General features: G+C 42.2%; 1 protein-coding gene across 1 annotated transcript in view; it reads right to left on the bottom strand.

The window, feature by feature from the left end:
* ADAMTS10 (ADAM metallopeptidase with thrombospondin type 1 motif 10) overlaps positions 1–12,453 on the bottom strand; it is a 200,978-nt gene that overhangs the window by 68,706 nt on the left and 119,819 nt on the right. Inside the window, exons 11-14 of the mRNA XM_085639546.1 lie at positions 9,573–9,714; positions 6,747–6,854; positions 4,790–4,935; positions 3,149–3,212 (exon numbers count right to left, since the gene is read on the bottom strand). Coding sequence (XP_085495672.1) covers positions 3,149–3,212; positions 4,790–4,935; positions 6,747–6,854; positions 9,573–9,714 — 460 coding nt within the window. The remainder of the gene's footprint in view (positions 1–3,148; positions 3,213–4,789; positions 4,936–6,746; positions 6,855–9,572; positions 9,715–12,453) is intronic.

Below are 12,453 nucleotides of genomic sequence, written 5' to 3'. Positions count from 1 at the left end.
TGGAGAGTTGGTACCAGGCAGCCCGTGTCTGTTTTTTGTCAATGTGTTCCATGAGGGCGAGATTGGTGTTCATGGTGAATCGAAGTGACTAGGCTTTTGGTGAAAGTTGGGTTCGTCAGCATCAAGGTTTGTGCCATCGAGCAATTTTGCACTGTCCGTTTGTTGTTCTTGGCAAATAATAGGAATACTGTCTTGGTTAGCTTGAGCGCCAGGTGTGTACATACAAGTGTGGATGATGTGCAGGAAATGTTTCAGATGATGAATGGCTGAAGCAGGTAAGACTTTAAAGTTGTGTATTATCAGCATATTGGTGAATCTTGATGCGGTTATCAGCGAGTAGAGAGAACACAAAGCCACTCCATGTAAAGGCTGAAAATGTCCGGAGATAGTATGGGACCCTCGGGTATTCCGCAGGTGATTGTTATCTTTTGTAACCTACAGCTGCCCATGTGAACAAACCAGTGTCGGCTGGAAAGGTAGGAGGAGAATCCGTGAAGGATGTTGCTGGGGAGTCCAATTTGAGACTCCAAGGTGCGTATGAGGGTGGGATGGTCAAATGTTTAGAAGGCAGCCGAGTGGTCCAGCCAAATCAGAAGGCAGAGGTCATTCTTCATCTGTTGTCTGTGATATGTAGGGTAGTAGTTTCTGTGCTGCAACATCATCTGAAGCCAGAATTGCAGTCGTTCAAGAGATGGTTACCACTGATGTGGTGCTGGAGTTGAACATAAACTGATTTTGAAATGATCTTGCTGATGAATGATAAGTGAGTGATGGGCTAGTAGTTGGCAATGTCATCAGGGTCTAGTATAGCTTTCTTTACTAATGGGAGGATCTGCACAGTCTTGAGAGCTTCTAGGAGGAATCCTTGAGTGAGGGAGGCATTGACAGTGATACGTAGGGTTAAAGGAGAGCTTAGGTGAAAGACAAGGGTAAGATATCTTCATAAGTAGTAGCTTTGAGGCATTTGAGTAAGTCAGCGAGATCTGCACGAGGGAAGACTTGGAAGGCTAATCATTGCAGGATTTTACAGGAAGAGGTAGGCGCAAAAGATGAAGTAGGCTTGGTATTATCGGTGGCTGTTGGATTGTCTGCATTTCTTTTTACTCGGAAAAGGTTGATGGTATTGCACTTTTCTCTGGAGTGAGGAATAGGTGGGTCTGGCAGGGGGCTGATACAATACTTGGTGTTTTGAAAAACATTCTGCTTCTGTTGCTGACCTCATTGTTGGTATAGTACTTTGCTTTTGCTGATGTGATGAGCTGACTGCATGTTGCTCTGAGGGACTTCAGAAGCAAAAATTCAACCGGAGTTCTGTTTTTCCCCCATTCTATTTTCCGTTTGTGGATGGTTCATTCATTGTCAGGAAGGTCTTTAATTTATCTGGGTGCTGAAGGCTTTGGCTTACACTAGTGTGTTTTAATCGAGGCATGGGTGTTTAGTTAGTTTTCCAAAAAAGTGTTGAAGTTGTTTAGAAGGGTGTTAGCATCGGATGTGGAGTTGATAGGAAGAAAGAAGAGTTTAAGCATTAGCTTTTCTATGGAAACATCTTTGAAGGTTTGGTCTTCAGTTCTGGGTGGGCCTGGACCTGTTGGTGGGACGCTGAGCAGGAAGATAGGTATGGCAAATTGGTTGCTCCAATCCAGGGGTATTAGTATTTTGCAGTAGATTGTTGACAATCTTGAGAGGGGTCTGCCGGTTTTGCCCATTGCAATCGCAATGTTACATTTTTAGTGTCTACTCCTACTTGCTACCAATTGATTCGCACAGGAACTAAGTGAAGTAGTCTCTCAGTTTCCACTCTGAGGTGGTGAGAGAGGAGTGACCAGTCAACATGGCTCTTTCAATAGTGCTTGTGTTCAAAACATAAAACATTAAAGAATGCAGGCTTCTGTAATAGCACCTTTATCTACCTCAGTTTACTTCTCTTTTGGACATCATTGTTTTTGGGCTGCTATCCAGCCGAGTCCAAGCCAGTTTTTTTCCATCTAGTTACCAATTAAATGTTGGTGTTTCCTATTGCTATCCACTTTTTTTCAGCTTGTTACTCAATAAATATATGTTTGGTAGTTAACATTGAACTGTAAAAGAAGATCATACATGTGACATCAAATCAAAATGTAGAGGTGCGAGGAAGAACCCTATGGTATGCAACATGTCATTCGAGAGGGGTTTGTATGATAGACTCATACAAATATGGCCTAAACTTGCTGTGGGTATACGATAATTCTGGTAATGATTAATCCCATCGACTTCCTGGTTGTAGCAACATAAGAGTTATTTTGGTCTCCTTCCCTTTGCTGCTGTTAATCCTGCAGAATTTGAATTTTCTCCTTCCTCACTCTCCCACAGTCCCGTTCATTTGGAGACATGATTTGTTTGGAATATGTGGGCTTTAGGAGCAGTCCTTACAAAACCATCGAGGCTGTTCAGGCTTATTCATTACACTATCCGGAATATAAGAAATGCCCTTGTTTCATTGAAGCAACCCAAGCATGATTGACCAAAGTGACTGCAAGGTCTGGTGCCAAATTAATGCAGGACTCTTGGTAAACTTCTTGCATTTTTTGGAGATGCTATAAAATACATTTCTATGTATTAATAAAGAGAAAACATTGCGTCTGGCACCATATAGTAATATGTCATGTATGGTGCATCATTATAAATAATGAAGATGGCAGGCATGTTTACAATTAAAAAATCTACAAATTAACTTTGCCAAAGGACCACAGGGTCCTAGAATGGTGGGGCATGTGACATAATGACCCAATGATGGTCCCTACTCTGACTTCTTGTGAAGGACCTGAATGCAGGAGGTCCCTTGGAGGAGAGACATCAACACAGACTCTCAGTTGACCGAGGATGCGAGTACTCTGATGCACAACGTATCCAATGATCACATAGTGAACAATGTGCTGTTTAGTAAGGCTTATAAAAACACCAGAGGCTTTGGTTCAACCGCCAGAAGCCTGCTACATCTAGCTCACTAGATTACAGAGCACTCACTGAGAAAAGTGGCGCAGGGACTTGGTGCTAAAATCCAAACAAATGCCCTCATGTAATTATTACAGGGGCAGAAGCTGATGCTAAGCAGCGTCTTCATGAAAGCTCTTGAAAGAGAATTGTTACAACTTTGGCAGAGGATACGTACGTCAGTGTTACAGGACCTGTAGTGCTTCCTCTCCCCCAGGCAGTATTTTCCTCCGATGGTTGGCCTACGGATAAGGAACAAATTAAAACATGGATTTCTCGGATTAATGGTTATATCCATAAACTCATTCGTAAGTACCTTTGTGCTTTCATCATCAGTCATAAGCTTCATCACAGACAATGACCACAGCCTTTTCCTAGCTACCTCCTATTGGTCCCTTCTGTAGACTATAATGCTTTAGTTCTAAAACCACCTAAAAACTGAAAATTAACTTCACAGAGAGTCTAAAACCAGTTCCACATGAATTGAAATTAGTCTGTGGGGTATGGGGTACAGTAAAGCAGAATAAGAGGTGAGCACAGAGCCTCTCTGAATTTCTATACACAACCAGAGAGCTGTAAGATGTTTGGCAGGGTAAATAGGCTGTACTGGGGTTCGAGAGATGCAGAGACTATATTGAAATTCAGAAGCAGCTTAGATCATAGAGTTTATAATGATGTTACATAAATGTATCTGATCATACTGAGAGTGCAGTGATATTTGTTTAGCAGCTCAACTGATGGAGCATACAGTGGTCATCAGTACAGATATTGTAGAACTGGATCAAACCCTATAGATTATACTTGTATTCAGGAATTGACTCAGATCATGTTAATACAAAGGCCCAGATTTACTCAGATTTGCCGTCATGGTTGTGCTGCTTTTTTTGGTGCAGCGACAACTCAAAATGCTTTTCTGGATTTACTGAGCCACGCAAATCCAAATTTGTGGCCTAGAAGGGATTTTACCCCAAAACTAACGTAAGGCAGGCATGTTTTCCTTCCTGCACAAAAACTATCCTGACCACAAGGGAAGCACCCTTGTGCCATGACACCAGGGTGCCTGCATTGGCGCTAGGCTGCCACAAGGGCGCCAACGCAAGGACAGAGCTAATATGTGCCACATCTTAGAAAATATGATGCATTTCTACGCTCTCCCTTTCAGGTAGTGCATTGCAGCAAGTTTCTTTGCTGCGCTGCGTGAAAGTTTAGCAAATCTGGGCCAAAATATATACTGTTGTTTTATAACAAGACACATTATATGATACTATACTGGGGGTTTTTTAGATCCAAGACCAGTCATACTGAGATTGGGCTGATATTTTAGAAACTGATCAATCTTTAAAACTAAATTGATCTTCTAGTGCCAAATCAGATTATACCGTCATGAAACTGCAATTATAGAATCTACTTAGATCACACTGTGGCTATAGTGTTAAGATACAGTTGAACAGAAGGGGTCAATGAATATACAAAAAATTCTAGAGCCTTCTTTCGAGATAGAAGACTGGACTGGAATTTTACAATTGTTTGTGAGATAAAGAAGAGCTATAAAAGCCACACTTCATTATGAGGTTCCAGATGCACAATCAGCTACTTAACAAAACTAGCAAAGTATCTTAAGTCTGGCAGTAATAGCATGCTTGAAACAGTTCACATTTCATGGAGTGCTTTGGTGCATTTCTAGTTGAGCGGAAAAATAAGCATTCATTCTACTTAAGATAATTCCTAGTTTTGCTGAGCCCAGTGGACACTTGTAGATCAGTTAAAGTGGAAATCTCATTGAACCATGGATGAAACAAAGTTCCGAGTGAGCACCTACCTTGGGCTGTCGCAGTGCCGTATGGATGAAGAGACTCCGCCGCCGCACGTCCTGCTGCACTCTCCCCACGGAGACCACTGCCCCCAAGCTCCATCCACTCCCTCCGGTCGTGTGCCAAATGGGACGCACTCCCTCTTGTAGCACCACTGAGGAAACACACACCTTCAAAGAGCAAGAACACTAAACATCTTCTGGGGAGAGGAGTGCAGAAGGGGAGTGCTGGCTATGACTCTTCTCTGCCTTTTAGTGCAGGCAACGAACAAATGAGAAGACCCTTCCCTCCACTATCCTTTTCAATCCAACTAACAGACTCACAAGTCCACCACTCAAATACATTTCATATTTCGCTATACTAATTTCCCACTAATCCGGTTTGAGTTCCGGAGTAGCGTGCCACCCACCGAAAAGCGCTTCGACACCTCATCAGGGGTAGCAAGCTCTATATATATGCAAACTCTTCCCTCTTCTATCCCTCCACTATCCTTTTTCAACCCAAACAACAAACTCATGTCCACCGCTCAAATAAATGTCAAGTCTCCCTATACTAATTCTCCACTAATCCTCTTTGGGTTCCGGAGTAGCGTGCTACTCGTCGGAAAAGCGATTTGACGCCTCATCAGGGGTAGTAAGCTCTATATAAATGCAATTAAAATTACATTAAACAAGCCTTCTTTTAATAACGAGACCATTGGACTTGATTTTGATGGAAAGAAAAAATCCCCGATTGGAGGAGGAAGTGGTAAATCATTTTGCTAAATTGACTTTCTGGTGAGTGTATCCACCACTGCTGTGGTTAAGGGTGTAATGATACAGGTGCTATTCAAACAGAGTTCTAACAAAGAAGTAGAAATTACTTGTTCCTTTTTTGCGGAGTGTATTTTTTAATGAACAAGTAACCATTTTAAGATTAGATGCAATATAATAGCGAGTAGCCGCTGGTCTTACAGCAGAATAGTTATCTGATTTTCCTTGGTACAAAAGAACAACTAAAACGATTTGCTTGAAGTATTTGGGGTGCACCCATAAACCCATTCGTTGCTAATTTAGTAAGTAAAATATACATTAAATTAAGGAGCTCACCTGTGAAATTCAGACCATAATAAAAAAAGTTTTAGACTGTGAATTAGTTAGGTCTTCATTATCGAAGTATAACTTACTACAAGAGGACTCCAAGTCCCATATATTGCTTCATTCTTTGGGTTAACTCATCAATTTGGGAGGTGTCCTTCAAGGAAGTCTTGGTCATACGGGCCCTTTAATGAAAGTGTAAAGTGTGCTAATGTGCGCTTGTAGTCCCTACCACACCCATAGCTCTCCTTGCTTCTATTTTAAGATTGGCTACAAACTCTCGTTTGCAGGGTATTAGTTGTTTAACTCCTTGACCGTTCACAGTAGGGCAAACCACAAGTACCTCTAGGCCAGTAGAATCATCATTACCTTTTGTCTCCTGTACTTTGGATCAGCTGTATGTTACTGATTTTTCTGCAATATGATGGGGTGCTTAGAAGCCATTAAGTTCTGTTAATGCAATACTATGAATTACGAATTAGTAACCTAAGCTATTTAGATGGAGGTTGAAGAACGTTTTGAACTGATGGCAAGACAAAAATCTTAGTACATACTTGAATCCCAAGTAAGATCAGAGTACTCTTAAGAAGCAGACTTATTTACTCATGAGAAGTTCTGAGTGTTTCTTGAAACACAGATGCCAAGAGGCCAGATCACAACAGTATGTACCACATGCTGTGTTTTTAAAAAATGTTTCACCCTCCTCGGTCTATTTTTTTTAAAACCCGGACTAGATGAATTTATTTTGGCCAAACTGCGACCTCTTTAGGAGGCATCAAAATCAAGGGTGGAAACGGGTTTGGTCAATTTGTTTGAGACCTATTGCTCTTTTTTCCATGCAATTCAAGCAGGGCACATAGACTTATTTCAGTCTGGTTTGGTTCCTTACCCCTTTCTCAATTGAATTGGTCTGGCAGATAGTCCCCTCTGCGGCCGGGATGCTGTTCGTGATGCAGCGGTTACTTTTGCTCAAGCACCACAACTCGTTGCAAACTTCCTAGAAATAAGCAAAGAAACACAAGTGTTGTAATGAAGGAGTACCCGGTGGATGTTTGCAAGACCTGAAACGGATTGTCTATGTCTAGGACAAGAATTCTGCTCATTTTGGGATCTGCCCAACACACTCCGGTCTGTCTGCGGTTCTACTCTGCACTGCAGTACCATATCTGCTAAAACAGAGCAGTTCGCTACAAGATAAATGTGGGCATAAAGCACCATGTTAATTAAATAGAAATGTACTGAACCGAAAATCTACCTTACGCTCTGAAGTCTAGGCTTATCTCTAGTACGGGACTGAAGGTTTTAAATTAGGAACTTTGAGAGCTGGTTGTCCTTGGAGGATCTTTATCTGTGTGCAGACACTGCCCAAAAATATAATATCTAATGATTAAATAATAGCGAATATTTACGTATAACAACAACTGGAGTATGTGGCAACAACATGCAATAGTTCATTAATTTAAGTTTTCTTGTCTCCGAAGCGGTCCTAAATATGACCTACACTAAGATATATTCGATTTGCTTGCATTGCTAAAAAAAAAAAATCACTCCCTATCGTAACTCTTCTACTTACAGTTCACTGGCCCCCTCCCTCCACATGAAGGGAATTTACTCCTTGCAGGAGAGAAAATCAAAACATTTTGCACAGCAAAGCCATACAATTTGGGAAAGCTTGCAGAATCTGGTCCTTGCCGGGATGCTGCCTCTTAATACGCCTGCCCAGGCTTCCGTCAGATCAGCTCATTTGCTCGCTTTATACAAGTATATTATGCAGAAACCGGGAAGGAGAGTGGGTTGTGAGGGTCATCACAATTGGTGACACATGACTCAGTGAATTAAATATTTGCCATTGACATCTACCTGTGACCTGCAGGGGACTACTTCGAATTCTGCCAAGTTCAATTCAACCTACCATTCCTTTAAGGTTGGCAGACTGAGTACCATAAAACTGGCTTTAATTAAGAGCTCTTGTTCAAAGTACTTAAAAAAGTGGCAATATGGTGGCATGAAGCACTATGATGAAATACAAGTTTATTATTACAGGAAAGGGAGTTGGACTAGAAGCCCGAGAGTCACTACAGTTGAATATACTACCGGATACTCAGTCGATAGCCCCTCTCTCAGGAGTTTTAGCTTGATGGGGAGATTTCCGCAATTGATGACTTGGTAAACATTGTTTACTATGAATCCTTTTCAACGCAGGCAATTACAACACGGTCGTTACAACGACCGCGTTGTAACAACGCATGCCATTACTCCGCAAGTCGGAACAACGACTTGCGGAGGGGACGGAAGGTGTTGGATTTAAAATACAACACCTTCCCTACTGTTGTACATACAGGAGTTGGAATAGTAAATTGTACTATTCCAACATCCAGCTGCCCCCCCCCCCCCCAGAGCAAGTTGTTGTTATGACTTGCGGGGTAATGATATGCGTTGTTACAATCGCGTTGTAATTGCCTGCGTGAATAAAAAGCATATGTTGTATGGAGGCATATTTGATGACTTACATCATGAACAGGTGACCCAGAATTACATTCTGCCCCAGTAACAAAATGGTTCCAGACAGTGCACTTAAGGGTCTTCATTCAGTTCTGCCTTTAGGATGAGAAGATCTTATAAGATTTTTGTTCTTCTCTCTCTCCACTGGAGGAACAGTCAGGGTTGTAACAATGAACGGTTATCGAAAATACTGACCCATGTGAATCCCTTGACTTGCCAGATCTGAAGGGGATAATAAAGGGCTGAGTGGGGCTCGTGAATTTTGGTGGAAATGATGGAATGTGATTTATTGCATTTCATCTGTTTTCTTTATTTCAGAATCTTTCTATTAACTTCTGATTTGTAACTAATCAACTGCCCCTGCAACTTTTTTAAAAACATATTTTTCTGTCTTAGGACATCCTCCGTTTTGATAAGGGCGTACTCCTTCTAAGAGGACGTGGCATTAGTGGAGAGCATGAAGTACAGTCTGCAGATCCATTATAGCAGCCATGGGTAAACTTAAAAGTGTGCATTTTTATATATTTTCGACTAATATGTTTGCATAACTTGTAATTCTGCTCTGCCACACACTAGACTCCTAGACTGGTGCTCATCCAACTTTACCTTCTCGCAAACCTACATACCCTGTGATTCTGCTCACTGTACATGAACTACGCAGTCCTGTCTCAACCAAAGAGATACCTATACCTTTTGACTGGTCCTTATTCTTCTTCTACCACTATTAAAAATGGAAGCCCAACTGGTACTATAACAATTACTTTTCATTAACTTTAGGAATCACCACTAGGACTCTCACATCTCAAATTGCTACAGGTACCACTACAGTTACTCTGCTACTGTTAATACCTTTGCCTGGAAATATGACAGATACCCGACCAACCTATGATTTTTATAACTGTAAATATGTAACCCTCAAAGATGCCACAGGACGGACAGCTCTGGTCTGATTTACTCCACTGGTCTATACCAGAAAGGCGAACTACACACAAGTACACATCTAGACGACGGGGAATGATTCACGCATGTGAATCTATGAAAGATACCAATACTGGATAACTGTAGTTACAGGTAAGTAACTTATTTTCTTTCTCTAGATCGCCCGGGAAAGGTCGGAAATCGGCAAAGACACATAACCATGAGGGCACCCCAGTGCTATCACTAACCCCACCCTCATGTCTCAGTGCTCAAACAAAGCAGGAAGGCTCTCTACCCCGTATTTACACTGGCGAGATTTAACTCCGTACTGGAAGCGGCACTGCTCGTCTGCATCGTATGCCTGCCCTGGAGCCACCGTTGGGTAGGTGAAGTCCTGCTTCGGGGGTGCGTTGTTGAGGCACATTCCTAGACCTGAGCTGGAAATGGAAGAGAGAAAATAATGTAAATATATTGAGATAATTACTAGAATGTAATGCAGTTGTCGGTGATGGAGGCATCAAGGAGAAGAACTGGTATGGTGGACGGACAGTGGATTCAAACAGTGGAGTCAAATTGGGCAGCTGTAGGGATGAGAAGTAAGGTGGGAAAATAGTTAACTGGTAGAGTGAACATCTGACTACCAGAGGAAGTACGAGTTGTAGAAAAGATAATTGGCGATTGGTAGGTTTGTACATTAACTAAACAAATCACTGTAAATCCCAGGACAAGACAAGACAAAAACATTGGCTTTTCCAATAAATTGACATTTCTTAAGAGACAAGGAACAGCCAGTTGGATTGTCTTATATTATATTCTACACTATTTTGAGTAACATGCTCCTAAAAGAAATTTGCCGCATGGAGGTTTCTGTACACCATCAGCGATCACTGCTACCTTCAAACTGACTCTCAAGCTGATAGTGATGGTGCTTCCATTCATAAAATAAATCCTCATTCAGCTTCCACGCAGCTAAGATTGCAGCTCTACCGGTTTAAAACTTTTTGCATCTGTAGGCGGTCGAATGCTGAAAAAGACAAGCTTGCTTGCCTCTAATACTAGCTTTTAAGGACTGGAATACCTTATTTACCTGCAGCCCACTCTAGAGAGACCTATGTTCCTAGATGACGATATGTTAAATATTGTATTACCTTGAGCAATGTACCATAGCAGCCAAGGGTAGCAACCTTGCGGCTCCCGTGACATCACTAACCGCTTGACCAGACATTGATGGGGACAAAACAGAATACTGCTATGATGATTTCTAAACTCAAAGCTCCTTGGGATGAGGTCAGGAATATTCAAATATAGGAGGGTCTAAAAACAGATGTAAGTACGTTAACAATTGTTACAGGAGAATAACCTTCACATGTGGTGGCATACTTCAAGGGAAACTCTACACTCAGGTTTAAGTAAAGAACATTCTGAAGCGTATTAAAATGGATAGCGCCACTGCCAGAAATATTCAGATCAACAACGCATATGAAATGTTGAATGTGGAAAGCCTCATAGTAATTCCTGCACTCTGGAGTTATCTATGGCTCAGGCTTCGGTACAGTTACTTTCTACTATTCCGAAAGCGCTATGGGCCTCATTCAAGAGGCCACAGAGTACCATCCTGTAATTCTGCTGCCCCCAAAGACACAGGGATCATTGGTAACTCTGGAGGGTCAAAGTTACCAGTTCTGATGTCTGGTACCATGAAAGTCCCCTAAGAAATGACGAATAACTGGGGGAGATTGTGCTTCTCCCGAGGGTATTCCTCATTTTTCACTATTGTCTCACCCAGATACTCTTCAGGTAAAACACAACAGATCCGTGAGTGACTAACATTATATAATTTATATGGCGCCGATAACTCAAGTTGTCACCCATTGGAATTAAAATGACACTCTTAATAAGCCCCTGAAGGTGCTGTGTGTTAAACTATTCACCCTCTACAGAGTGGATAACATTTTTCGGACTTTTAGGTGCATTAACATTTGAGAGGGCAGTTGCACTATACACATTGGTGCGGCTTTCCCACTGCTGTCGATTCCTGCATTAGGGAAAACAACAAATTATTTCATATGGTCCGTACTACCACATTTTTTTAATGTTAATAGCACGTCTAGCTATTTTCCAGTTTGATAGTAGTCATTTTATTGTCCTCAGTAGAATGAAAGGCAGAGGTCGCAATGCAGGATTCTAGCTTGTGACCTACAGTCATACAGCTCTCCAAAGGGACCACTCAATTCAACAAGCATCTTGTCCGCCCTGTGGCTTCCTGTGCATTGGCTGTTTGCTCCTGTCTACCAGACTGAATTGGTAGTGGTGGGAGCATTTCTAACAGCTATGGGGATGCTCAAGGGCATTCCTGAACTCCTTCTGCCACTTACACAGTGTTTTTATTGACCCCAGTGGCCAACTTGTTATTAGGTGGCGCAGAAGCTCGAGGCCAATTTTGAGGATGGTTTTCCCTGGTGCGACAGTGTGTTTAGGGCAGAGGTGTGTTGTGCTGCTTACATCAAACTTTGGGTCTGTTGGGACATCCGAGGCCACCCCAAGTTGGCCTTCTTGTAATACCCAATTACAATCCTTACTCTGCTTCTGGTCCTCACGGCAGGTGTCCAATGAGAAAGACGCCAGTCACCCACTGCCGACCAGACTAGATGCGGAACAACCCAAGGGGCTTAAGCTTCCCCAATCCATAGGGTATGTGTACACCCTATGTCACGCATTCTGTCATTGGCCTTGCCTGGGAGGTGATGATGGGTGAGTTTCAGAATCCATCCGTTTACCACGTATCGATGTGTTACAGATATATCCATGGGACACAACTTCCTAAACTGGGATATCTAAGCAGGACTGCAAAGAAACAATGGTGTCACCGCTGGGTAGAGCAAGCAATAGCCCTGGCGTCTCCTGGATCCGGACAGATCTAAGGTACCGGTCCCTGAAAGCTCCCCAGATTCACTGCACATGAAGCAAACTCCATTGTAAAAGTTTAGGATGAGTTAGGTCTATTGCCCTCTCAAGAAGATCATCTACTCAGCATGGCTAAAAAAGTGACCCGAATATACTAAGCAATCACTACGAATCAAAGAGCTCTATTCATGCGAATCTCTACAGTGTACTTGGAGAAGTCAAAAACAGTCAATAAACATAAACCAGAGCCACCCTCAACTTAGCAATGACCC

This window comes from Triturus cristatus, chromosome 12, assembly GCF_964204655.1.
Source record: "Triturus cristatus chromosome 12, aTriCri1.1, whole genome shotgun sequence".
Taxonomy (NCBI): domain Eukaryota; kingdom Metazoa; phylum Chordata; class Amphibia; order Caudata; family Salamandridae; genus Triturus; species Triturus cristatus.
This window is presented reverse-complemented; position numbering and strand designations above follow the sequence as displayed.